Source organism: Pteropus alecto, unplaced genomic scaffold (assembly GCF_000325575.1).
Source record: "Pteropus alecto unplaced genomic scaffold, ASM32557v1 scaffold114, whole genome shotgun sequence".
Taxonomy (NCBI): Eukaryota; Metazoa; Chordata; class Mammalia; order Chiroptera; family Pteropodidae; genus Pteropus; species Pteropus alecto.
Genome location: NW_006435793.1, coordinates 5482466 through 5496007, shown reverse-complemented (window position 1 = coordinate 5496007; position 13542 = coordinate 5482466). Strand labels below are relative to the sequence as shown.

General features: G+C 39.5%; 1 protein-coding gene across 1 annotated transcript; it reads left to right on the top strand.

The window, feature by feature from the left end:
- Window positions 1–608: 608 nt before the first annotated feature.
- CCIN (calicin) lies at window positions 609–2551 on the top strand. Its single transcript, XM_006911582.1, has one exon. It carries the CDS (start codon window positions 720–722, stop codon window positions 2484–2486), a length of 1767 nt encoding a protein of 588 aa, XP_006911644.1. The 5' UTR covers window positions 609–719; the 3' UTR covers window positions 2487–2551.
- The last annotated feature ends 10991 nt before the right edge of the window (window positions 2552–13542 follow it).

The following is a 13542-nucleotide window of genomic DNA, read 5'->3' as shown; positions in this document are numbered from 1 at the left end:
TGGCTCCCACCTCTCTTTTTTTTAAAAAAATGGTATCTGTGGCCACAAAGGTCAAAAGCCAAAGGACAGCTTTTCTTCTCTGATGCCCAGGAGCCTTGGCAGAGAAAGTTACTTCAAGGCCAAAGAATCAGAGACTAGGGAAAGCTGAGTAGTAAAGGGCTTTCTTGAAGGGTGGGAAGAGTCCTAAGTTACAGAAGACTTGGGCTCCAGGCCCTGCTCCATTTTTAACTGGCTATGTGATCTTTGGCAAGTCCTATCTCTTCTCTGGGCCTCAGTTTTCTTCCTGTACAAATGGGGGGATTCTTCCAGATGATCTAATACCCTCTTTCCTTCCCCAAGCCTCCCCTTATCCCTCCCTCCACCACTCCCACCCAAACTGGCTCTGACATTTCAGAAGCAGCCTTGAACTGAGGTCGCAACCCATCTCGGAGTTTCCTCCTGAGCTTTGGGCCCTGAGCGCTCGTTCCTGGTAGAGTGTCTGGCCTCAGCAGGTTGAAACCATCAGAGGGGAGAAAGGCCTGTGCCTCTGAGACAAGCCTCAGGGGGGCCTGCATTGTGATGACCTCATCCACTCTATGACATCATCCTCTCTCCCATCCCCACTCCTCCCTGATCAACTGCTCTGCAACCAACCATCAATCTGAATCCCAAAGGCCTGAGAAAGTCTGTTCTCCAGTACCTGCTGCTGATCTTCTGCCTCAGCCCCAGCAAGAAGCACCATGAAATTAGAATTCACTGAGAAAAACTACAACAGCTTCGTGCTGCAGAACCTGAACAAACAGAGGAAACGCAAAGAGTACTGGGACATGGCCCTGACTGTGGACCACCATGTCTTCTTTGCACATCGCAACGTGCTGGCAGCTGTCTCTCCACTGGTGAAGAGCCTTATCTCCAGCAACGACATGAAGAACACCGATGAGCTTTTCATCACCATTGACCCCAACTACCTGAGTCCAGCCACGGTGGACCAGCTCCTGGACTACTTCTACAGTGGCAAGGTGGTGATCTCAGAGCAGAATGTGGAGGAACTCCTTCGTGGGGCCCAGTATTTCAACACACCACGCCTTAGAATCCACTGCAATGACTTCTTGATTAAGTCCATCCGCCGTGCTAACTGCTTACGCTACCTCTTCTTGGCCGAGTTGTTTGAACTCAAAGAGGTGTCGGACTTGGCCTACTCCGGCATTCGGGACAACTTCCACTACTGGGCCAGTCCTGAAGGTTCCATGCACTTCATGCGCTGTCCACCTATCATCTTTGGCCGCCTGCTCCGAGATGAAAACTTGCATGTGCTCAATGAGGACCAGGCTCTCAGCGCACTCATCAACTGGGTGTACTTCCGGAAGGATGAGCGGGAAAAGTATGTGAAGAAGTTCTTCAGTTACATCAATCTTAATGCTGTCTCCAACAAGACGCTGATGTTTGCCAGCAACAAGTTGATGGGCATAGAGAACAGCTCTGCGCATGCAGCCCTGATTGAGAGTGTCCTTGTGGACCGCAAGCAGGAGAAGCCATCCAGCCTGCTGAGCTACCAGCGGAAAGGGGCCCTGCTTGATTCAGTGGTCATCCTAGGTGGCCAGAAGGCCCATGGCAAGTTCAACGATGGAGTGTTTGCTTATATTATACAGGAGAACCTGTGGTTGAAGCTCTCAGAGATGCCCTATCGGGCTGCAGCACTTAGTGCCACCTCTGCTGGTCGCTACATCTACATCTCTGGGGGCACCACTGAGCAGATTTCAGGGCTGAAGACAGCTTGGCGATATGACATGGATGACAACTCCTGGACCAAGTTGCCTGACCTGCCAATTGGGCTTGTCTTCCACACCATGGTGACCTGCGGAGGGACAGTGTACTCAGTGGGTGGGAGCATTGCCCCAAGGCGGTATGTCTCTAACATCTATCGCTATGATGAGCGCAAGGAGGCCTGGTGCCTGGCAGGGAAGATGAGCATCCCTATGGATGGCACAGCTGTGATCACAAAGGGTGACCGGAACCTGTACATTGTTACGGGACGGTGCTTGGTGAAGGGCTTCATTTCCCGGGTTGGGGTGGTAGACTGCTTTGACACCAACACTGGGGACGTGGTCCAGTGTATCACTTTCCCCATTGAGTTCAACCACAGGCCCCTGCTCTCTTTCCAGCAGGACAACATCCTTTGTGTGCACAGCCACCGGCAGAGTGTGGAAATCAACCTGCAGAAGATAAAGGCCAGCAAGACGACCACTTCAGTGCCTCTCTTGCCCAACAACTGCCCCTTGGATGTGTCCCATGCCATATGCTCCATTGGAGACAACAAAGTGTTTGTATGTGGGGGTGTCACCACAGCTACCGATGTCCAGACAAAGGACTACACTATCAATCCAAATGCCTACTTGCTGGACCAAAAGACAGGAGAGTGGAAGACCGTGGCCCCCCCACCAGAGGCACTGGACTGTCCTGCCTGCTGTCTAGCCAAGCTACCTTGCAAGATTCTTCAAAGGATTTAAACAACTTTTTAAGTGGGAGAATAAGTAAATGCATTATTATTCACAATTTAATGAGAGAGAGAAAGAAAGGAAGATGGCCTGTTGATTCCTTTTTAGTGTTCCAATCTGTGTTTGGCCCTGAAGATGGAAATCCTGGGCTAGGGCTGCTCCCATTGGGTAGAAATTCAGGGCGGCTCTGGGGGTAAGACGGAGGCATATCCCGGGCACTGGCTCCCAGTGGGTGGTAGTTCAGGGCCATTCTGTCACTGGATAAATCCAACCTGAGTCTGGAAAGAAGACTCTGGTGGATGGGATTGAGGCCTTTCTTGGGCACTGGCCAAGGTGATGTCTGGAAAGTCCCCTATTCTATACCCATGTAGTCACCTTGCAGGCATCTGCTAGACTGACAGGTAAAGCATTTGCTTAGTTATGAAGTCTCAGGCTCCTCCAACACTCACTTCCTTCAAGTCTGCCCAGAAAGGCAGGGGAGGGCCAATCCCAGGTTAGGGAGTAGAGTCTCCTGGGCTGGGGAAGAAGAATTTGGTGTGGGTCTGGCTCAGGGATCTAGGCATAGTGAATGGGGTGGGGGCAGAGGGTCGTAGGAGAGGGAGAGGCAAGGTTATCTGGTTGTTGTATTTGACCTTGCAGTTACAGGTGTGTCTGTGTGTCCTTTATGAAGAAGTTGGGGGGTTACTTACAATTATTTCCAGTAAGCAAGTTTCACTGAGAACTTTCTCTAGGAATACGAGGTCCAAGGGACTCTCTGGAAGAGAGATCAGTAAAAGGAGAAGAAAAAAATCTCTGTCTATTGGAGAGCAGCTTGGGGATGGGGCGAGATGACAGGACAAGAGACAGGATGGTGTAATAGAGTATGGACACTGGGGAAAGAAGGTCTGGTTCAAATACCAGTTCCATCATTTACTGGATAATCCTAGGCAAGTTACTTAACATCTCTATGCCTTAGTTTCTTTAACTGTAGAAGGGAAATAATAAGAGCGTCTGCCTCATAGGGCAATGTGAAGTTTAAATGAGTTCCTATATGCAAAATGCCTACGACAGTCCCTGGCATATATTAAGAAGTGCTACAGGAGGACTTTTTTAAAGGAAAATAAAGGAGTGAGGCAAGGGTCCAGGTTCTTCAGCCCTTATATTAAGTTTGGTCCCATAAAATGCTCTTTGAGACTTCCTACCTCAAAGCCTTAGTGAGCTTTCCTCATTTCTAACTACCTCTATTTCTCTTTCATTCATCTGTGAACTCACATATAATCCTCAACAATTTAGAAAAAACTGACCAAGTCCTTGAACACCACATATATTCCTTGTTCACCCATTCACCCGTTCATTCATGAATTTAACTCATCTACTCATCAATTCACACACACACACCATTTAATGAGGCCTCTCTGTATAGGTCCCTGTTCCAGGTGCTGGGGCCACAGCCATGTCACAGACAATCCATGTCACTGGGAGGGAGTATCTATACCAGTATCTGGTGACAGGAATATTATGCAAGCCATGTGTGAATTTAAACTTTTCTAGTAGCAACATTAAAAAGGTAAAAACAGGTGAATTTTAATATATTTTATTTAACCCAATATACTCAAAATATCACTTAAACAAGTAATCAATGCGAATATTTGTTAAATAGCTATTTAACATTTTTTTTCATGTTGTCTTCAGAGTCCAGTATATATTTTACACCCACAGCATGGCTCAGTTTGGTCTAAGCACATACATAAGGCCAAATGAGGCTAGTCCTGTATTATACACACAGGACACTTTAGATTCCCTTGTGGTTCGAATCTGCTCTCCTCCCTGCTTTCCCCACTCGGTCCTGCTCAACCTGCTCAGCACCATCTTCCTGATCTCCCTGTTTGGTGGCCTCTCTCTTCAAAGTGATGCAAGACAGGGCAAATTCCCTGGAGTGAGAATCCGAATCCTGCACAGAGAGAGTCAGTGAGGGTCCTGATACCGCACAGGAAAGAATTCAAGCTCAGGCCAGAGTCAGAGTCGAAAGGAGAGATTTTTAGAGAAAGAATAACACTCTTTAGAGTGTGGTCTCCCAGAGACAGAGAATGAGAGAGATTGAGAGACCCCAAATATTCGAGGAATTCAGTTTAAATCTGTTTTCCTCTCCGGAGATGGCTATGCAGTGATAAAGGGATGGGGACGTGGTTGTTGGTAACCTCCGCAGGAATTTTCCCATAGGTTCCTCATTGATTGGCCATATGCTGATCAGCCAGGTTCCCATGTCAGGTAGCACATAGCAGGCTCTGAATACAACTTGACTTAATATGTAATTCTCATGCCTCCTCCCTATATGAAAAGCTCACCTTTCTGCCCAGGTCTTTCCTCCTTCCATGCTGGAACCTTGGACTTCATGGCTAAACCTCTCTCCCCTGGAACTTCTTCCACATTTCTAACTTCTCCAACTCTGGGCAGCCCCCAACTCATAGCATCTCCCAGATGGAAGAATGAAGTCTTACAGATTCATGCAACTAAGCCCAGCTGCCCCACCCCCCGCCACCAAGCTTTGCTGACCACTGAGTCACCTCTTACTGCCTCCGGCTGCCATTCCCTACAGCTGATTTTCCAACCCTCACTGGTATCCTAGGGCCCCTCCCTTCTCCTATCTTCCTTCTCAGCCACTTCTCATTCTGCCACCAGGACTTCAGAGAAATGGAGGTCACATGACCTGAGCTCCATAAATAATCCCATGTCCACCAAAAATCTCTGCAGAGCTGCCCCTTCTTTTCTACACAGTAAGGAAGAGGCTCCCCAGGTGTCCTTCCACAATTCAAAGCTGATCCCTCCCCTATCTCTTCATTCCGTCAACTTCTCAGGCTTCTCAGTTCCCTCTCTCACATCTCCTTCCTGATTTCTTCTCTTTACCTCATAAATATTCTCAACTTTCTCCCATCCTGAAAACAAACCCTCCTCAGCTCTGAGGTCTTCCTCTTACTATCTGCCCATCTATCTCCTTGGTTGAGCTTCCTACATTTTTGCTATATTCTGTGGCTTGGCTCCAGATCAACCTCTAACCTGCTCAGGCTGGCTTCTGTTCCCACTGTGCCACCAGACTCTCCTGATGACACTGTCCTCTTTGTCCTTTTCTCAGCATTATACCTTTTCCTTGCAGTAGACAGTATTGACTGTGCCCACCTGCAGCAGAATCACTGCTAAAATGAGAAATCTTTAGCAAAGTACAATTATAATTTGATATATTAGCTGAATGTGGCCCTTCCTTCCTCCTTTCTCACATTAAAATTAGACTGTGAGGCTGAGCATCCATGTGGGGCTTATCACTTTGAGGAGGCTGGCCCAGCTGAATGTAGGAATCAGACTCAAATTCTTGGCTTTTGCTGCTAGGGAAGCTTTAGCAGAGATTGCAGCCTTGAAAAACAAGGCTTTTGAATCACAACTCAGGTCTTCAAACTAGGGTACATGAAGTCTTCCCAAGGGAAATTCAGGCATGCATAGTTTTAAGGGAATCAGTTTCCAGATCCTCAACATTTTCCTAAAATTGATCAACCTGAGAATACGCCTCAGTGGAGATTTCATTCTAGTTCTTTTTTCCCATCTTTTCTTTCAAAATTATCTTTCAAACTCTCTCTTTCTCTCTCTCCCCCTCCCTCTCTCTCTCTCTCCCTCTCTCACACACACACAAAGCAAACTTTACCCATCCCAATACTTCCTAGAATGCACTGTCCCAGGATGTCACATGAGGATATAAATTGGTGTTAGTGAAGCATCAGTGAAGCCTCCTTTCATCAGGACACCAATATCCAAAGAAGAGTTTGTTGTATTTTTCTGTCTCATCTATACAGTGTTTCCGTTAAGGTGTAAAGTGTGGTGTTTAAAACTGGGGTACTTTGGCCCAAGTTGGGTTGTTTAGAAATGCTAAATAGCATGATGGAATGATGACTTTTTAAATATTTTTAAAGATCTCTTGAGATATAATTCGTACACCATATAATTCACCCATTTAAAGTATACAATTTAATGGCTTTTAGTATATTCACAGAGTTTTGCCATCATTACCACAATCGATTTTAGAACATTTTAATTACTCCAAAAAGAAACCTTTGTACCTCTTAGCTGTCACCCTCTAACCTACTGATCTTTCCTGTTCTAGGCAACCACTCAATTATTTTCTGTTTCTATGGATTAGCCTATTCTAGATATTTTATATAAATAGAATCAAATAATATACGACCTTTTATCTGGCTTCTTTTACTTAACACAATGTTTTCAACGTTCATGTTGTAGCGTGTGCCACTACTTTATTCTTTTTTATGGCTGAATATTATTCCATTTCGTGGATAATACCAGATTTTATTTATCCATTTATAAGTTAGTTTGTGGGCATTTGGGTTGTTTTATGTCTTGGCTATTACGAATAATGTTCTATGAACATTTGTGTATGAGTTTTTGTGTTCACATATGTTTTCATTTCTCAGGTATATATCTAATAGAAAAATAGTTGGATCAAATGGTAACTCCATGTTTAACTATTAGAGGAACTGCCAGACTGTTTTCGAAAACACCTGAATGATTTTACATTTGCACTTGCATGTGTTGACAGAGTTCCAATTTGTAAGCATTCTCACCATTATTATCTCCCTTTCCAAATATAGTCATCCTAGTGGGAGCAAGTGGCATCTCACTGTGGTTTTGATTTGCATTTCCCTGAGGGCTAATGTGTTGAGCATCTTTTCATGGGCTTATTTTTTATGACAGTTGTTTAATAACCTTGTCTCTTCCATGCTCAACTGTTATCCGAGAAAGCATTACTCCAGAGGAAGAGTTCTGTGAGGATAAAACAAAGACAGCATGGCTCGGAAACACTGATGGTCATAGTACCTTATTTCATTCAGGCCATGGAATCATAACTAAAATCTCTCTGTCTTCCTACCTATTCGTCCGTCTTAGAGTTAGAATATTCAAGATTTGTTGAAACGTATGTTAGAAAATATCTGCTACCAAGCATGTCCTCTCTGCATTTTCACCATTCTCAAAAATGAGAGCTCCCATTCTCCTGTCTAGTTGCAGATTTTGTACCATTTAAAGGAAAACATAAAAAGTTCCACATTTACTTCCAAAAGAGTGATGTATATCTTTGAACAAAAGAAAATATATCACATGTAAGTTAGAATGCTTATTTAGACACATAACATTTAAAAACTTTTTTTGTTATGCATATCACACTGAAAAGTGATGATACATGATTATGTAGCTTAATAAATTATTGCAAATATTGTAAATGTCTGTGTAACTACTACCGACTTCAAGAAATAGAATATTGTCAATACCTCAAGTCTCCTATGCCGCCCTCTTCCTGATTATAACCCCTTCCCCTCTGAACTTTATGTGTTCCTTGCTTTTAGCATCTAAGTAAGCATTTTTTTTTCAATAGACATTTCTAATATATAAATTAGTTTGGCCTGTTTCTGAACTTAACATAAAAGAACTGAACCATATTAATTATTGTGCGTCTGGCTTCTTTCACGCAAAATTATGTTTTGTAATTTATCCATGTTGTTATATGTAGGTATAGTTCTTTCCATTCCAATTCTGTATAATATTCTGTCATGTGAATATATCATTTTATTTAGCCAGTGTCCCATTGATGGACACCTGGATTGTTTCCAATTTGGCAATTATGATAATACTATTTTCATGAATGTATCTTGGTGTACATGTAGTTAAGTTTATCTAGGACACGTACCTATGAGTGAAATTGCTGTCTTAATTGCTAACTGATGCCAAACTATTCTGCAAAGTGATTGTGCCAATTTACATTGCCACCGGTAGTATATGAGAGGTCATGTTGCTCTATATGCTTGCCAATACTTGGTATTGTCAGACTCTTTTTATAGCCAATCAGATATGAAGTACTATCTCACTGTGGTTTTAATTGCATTCTCTTGATTGATAATTAGGTTAAGCACTTTTTCATGTTTGTTGGACATTTGAATTTCCTCTTTTGTGAAATCTTTGCTTCTTTTTTCTATTTGGTTGACTATCTTATTGACTTGTTAGAATTCTTAATATATCCTGGATATGAGCTCTTTATCAGTTGCACATGTAGTAAAGGTCTTCTCCCACTTTGGCTTGCCTTTTCATAATGGTGTCTTTTAATATTAATTAGTTTGTCTTTTCCTTTTTGGTTACTGCTCTTCAATACTTGAATAAATCATTCTCCCCTGAGGTTACAAATATCCCGTATGGCTATATAATTGTCCCAGTACCAATTTTCCCACTTCTCTGTAGTGCCGCCTTTGTCATAAATCACATGTCCATACTTGGGTGGATGTGTTTATGAGCTCTCTTATTCCATTGGTCTATTTGTCTGAACTTATGCCAATACCACAGTTTCCATTACTCTAGCTTTATCATATCTTATATGGTTTAGAATTAGTTTGTCAAGATCCACAAAAAACAAATCCTGTTGGGAATTTGATTATGATTGCGCTGAATTTATAGATCAGTTTAGGAAAATTTCATATATTTATATTAATTTTTAAAATTCATGGACATGGCATATCCATTTGGGGGGTCTTCTTTAATTTCTCTTAGTTTTATACTAAGAGGTCTCTTACAACTTTTGTTAGATTTATTCCTAGGTACTTGAAAATTATATATTTGTAGATATATTGGTACAGACAGGATTCTTTAAAAATTCATTTTCTCTTTTTATAGTCTGTAGAAATACAGTTGATTTGCATGTTAATTTTATGTTTAGCAAATTGTTGATTTGATTTTGTATATTGATTTTGTATTTAGCAAATTGTAGATCTTTGGATACTCCAGATGTGAGCCCTTTATTAGTTGTGCATGTGATAAATATCTTCTCTCCACTCAATATGTCATAGCTCTAAATGTAAAAATATAAAATTTGTAAGAGAAAATCTTTATAACCTGGAGTTAAGAAAAAATTTCTTAGATATGACACCAAAAAAATGATCCTTAAAAATCTGATAAATTGGACCTTATCAAAATGAAAAACTGCTCTGGGAAAGAAACTGTTAAGTGAATGAAAAGTCAAGCCACACACAGAAGAAAATATACAGCAAAGGACCTGTATCTGGAATATATAAAGAACTCTGTAATAATTTAGTTGTAGATCTTTCCATACTTTGCATATACACAATTATATCATGTATAAATAATGACTTGATTTTTCTTTAAGGAGGTTTCCTCTATTTCAAGTTTGTTAAGAGGTTTTTTTGTTGTTGTTGTTGTTTTATATCATGATAGATACGGAATGTTATCAAATACTTTTTCTGCATCTATTGAAATGAGTATGTTATCTCCTTTAGTCTATCAAGAGAACAAGTCACTTTTATTAATTTGTCAATGTAAAACCATCTGTCCATTCCTGGGATAAACCTAAATCACGTATTATATATTTTTATATAATTATTAGTCTCAGTAATTATATAATTTTTTTAGATGTTACTGGATTCCATTTGCTAAATATTCACTCTGGTTTTTATTTGTAAAATTATCATATGGAGCTATTGTAAATGGTATTTTTTTAAATTTTAGTTTCTAATTGTACATTGCTAGTATATAGAAATGATTGATTTTTGTGTGTTGACCACGTACTTTGCAACTTTGCTAAACTTAACTTATTTTAGGAGTTTTTTGGGGGTAGATTTCTTGAAATTTTCTATGTAGACAATCATGCTATGTATAAATAGGGACAATTTTATTTCTTTCTCTTCAATCTATATGCCCTTTATTTCTTTTTCTTATCTTGCTGTACTGGTTAGGACTTCCAGTACAATGTTCAATAGGAGTGATGAAAGGGAACATCCTTGACTTGCCCCTGATTCTAGGGGGAGAGTATTCAGTCTTTCACCATTAAATATGATAAGTTTTTCATAAATGTCTTTTATCAAGCTAAAGAAGTTCTGTTCCATTCCTAGCTTGCTGAGATTTTATAAGTGAATGTCGAATTTTGTCAAAAAATTTTTTTCTGTGAGTTATGTGGTTTTTCTTCATTAGACTATGAATGTGGTAGATTACATTTCTAACAAATTTCTTTTAACAATTCTTTTAGAACATGTTGGCTGGCCATGAATTTTCTTACTTTTCCATTTTCTGAGATACTTTCCTTTATTTCACCTTCATTACTGAAGGTTATTCTCACTGGATATAAAATTCTGACTTGACGGTTCTTTTTTTTCCTACACATTAAAAATGTCATGCCACCTCCTTCCAGCCTTCAAAGTTTCTGATGAGAAGTCAATGTTTGCTTAAATCATTGTTCCCCTGTCAATAATGTGATTTATTTTTCAAATATTGAACCAGCCTTGCATCTTGGGGTAAACTCCATATTGTCATGATACATTATTCTTTTTATATTTTACTGGATTCCATTGCTAATATTCTGTTGGGGGATTTTTGTGTCTATGTTCTTAGGGGATATTGACCTACAGTTTTCATATTTTGTATTCCCTTTGTCTAATTTTGAGTAATACTTCTTCACAAAATAAGTTCAGAAGTGCTCCCTTCTCTCCTTCCCTCTCTCCCTCTCTCTTTCCTTCTCTCTCCTAAAGACATTGTATAGAATTAGTGATACTTCTTTAAATATTTGGTAGAACTGGCCAGCAATAACGCCTGGTCCCGGAGATTTTTTTTGTGGAAGGTTTTAAATTACAAATTTGATTTCTTAAATAGTTATAGGACTATTCAGATCTTCCATTTCATTTTTGGTGAATCTGGGTAGTTTGTGGCTTTCAGGATTTGTCCATTTTTGTCAAATATATATGTATAGAGTTGTTCATAATATTCTATCCTTTTAATGTTTGCAGGGTCTTTCATTTTATGATACTGGTAATTTGTGTTTTCTCTCTTGTCAACAATCTTGCTAGAGACTTATTTTATTGATTTTTTTTTTGAAGAGCCAGCTTTTGGTTTCATTAATTTTCTCCATTCTGCTTTCAATTTCATTGATTTATGCTCTTCTTTTTATTATTTCTTTCCTTCTGTTTCGTCAGTTTATTTTGTTCTTCTTTATGTAGTTTCTTAAGGCAGAAGCTTAGATTATTTATTTGAGGTTTTTCTTTTCTAATATAAGCATTTAAAACCATAAGTTCCACTCTAAGAACTACTTTACATCCTACAATTTTTTTTTTTTTTTAGGTGAGGCAACTCTTGGTTGACCTCACAGATTGCAGGAAACTTGACAGCTTAAAATCTCTTATTTTATTTTTTATGCCTACAGCACCTGGTCTTCCTAGGTGATCTCCCATCCAAGTACTAACCAGGCCCGACCCTGATCAAATGGGATCAGACAGGATAGGGCTTGTTAAGGGTGGCATGGCCATAGACCTAACAAATTTCTTTTAGCAGTTCTTTTAGAACTTGTTGGCTGGCCATGAATTTTCTTACTTTTCCTTTTTCTGGGATACCTTCCTTTATTTCACCTTCATTACTGAAGATTATTCTCACTGGATATAAAATTCTGACTTGATGGTTCTTTTTTTTCCTACACATTAAAAATGTCATGCCACTTCCTTCCAGCCTTCAAAGTTTCTGATGAGAAGTCAATGTTTGTTTAAATCATTGTTCCCCTGTCAATATGTTATTTTTGTCTGGCTGCTTTGAAGATTTTTTAATTTTCTTTAGTTTTCAGCAGTTTTATTATTATGTGTCTAGATATAGATTTCTTTGGCTTTATTTTATTTGGGGTTCACTGGGCTTTTTTACTCTATAGATTTATGTCTTTTGCCAAATTTGGGAAGTTTTCACTGTTACTACTACAAATATTTTTCCAGTTCTCCACTCTTTCTCCTCTCTTTATGGAAGTTTGATGGAACAAATGTTGGACTTTTGTCGTTCCTTAGGTCCCTGGAATTTTTTCATTTTATTTTTCCTCACTGTTACTCAGACTAATTTATGTGAGTTTCCATGTACCCTGATTTTTACCTCTGTCATCTCTATTTTCCTAGGGGTCTATCCAGTGAGTTAATTTTTTTCCAGCTCTAACATTTCTATTTTGTTATTCTTTATATTTTCCATTTCTTTACTGGAACTTTCTGGTCTTCCACTCGTTCCAAAAGGTATTTGCAGTTATTTGTTAGAGCTGCTTTAAAGTCTTTGTCAGATAATTCCAGTATCTAAGTTATCTTGGTATTGACATGTGTTGATTGTCTTTCTTTTTGCAAGTTGAAAATTTTCCTGGTTATTGCCAAGTAATTCTAGATTGTTTCCTGGTTATTGCCAAGTAATTCTAGATTGTATCTTAAATATTGACTATTATGATATGAGACTCTGGGTCTTGTTTAAATACTATGAAGAATGTTGATATGTTTTATAATAGTATGCAATTGGCATAATTAGGTTCAGGCCGTAAGTTCCAACTGACATTTTGTGAGCTGTAGTGAGAATTTCATTTCAATTTTCAAAGACTTTGCAATCGGATTCCGATCTGTCCCATGTGTGCTCCACCCAGTGGCTAGACTGGGACCTAGATGATGGTCAATTCAGTTCTCAAAGTCTTATATGCAGGTGAAGACTAGACCAATCTAAAGTTGTAAAGGTGTAAACTCCTGAAGAATTTTCTTTTTAAAAAAATTTATTTATTTTTAATTCTTTAATGTCACCACATATTTCATCCCTTTTACCCCATCTATCTCCCCTACTTCCCCCTCCCCCTAACCTCTGGTAACTATTAGTCGATTATCCACATCCATGAGTCTCTGTTTGTCGTGTTCATTTGTTGCTTTTAGGTTTATATCCCACATATATGTGATATGTGGTTTTCAACTTTTTCTGTCTGGATTATTTTGCTTAGCATGATTATCTCAAGGTCCATCCATGTTGTCACAAATGGCAGTATTTCATCTCTTCTTATGGCTGATCATATATCCATCTTTTTATACCTGTAGAATCTGTAACGATGTCACCTCGTTCAGTCCTGATATTGCTAATTTTTGATTCTCTCTTCTTCCCGGACAGTTTGGCTAGAGTTTTATCTAATTAATGCACCTTCTCAAAGAACCAGCTTTTGGGTTCATCAATAATTTCTATTGTTTTTCTATGTTCTATTTTACTGATATTTACT

What these genes read in the sequence shown, in the direction of transcription:
- CCIN (XM_006911582.1), top strand. Translation starts at nt 720, where the DNA reads ATGAAATTAGAATTCACTGAGAAAAACTACAACAGCTTCGTGCTGCAG.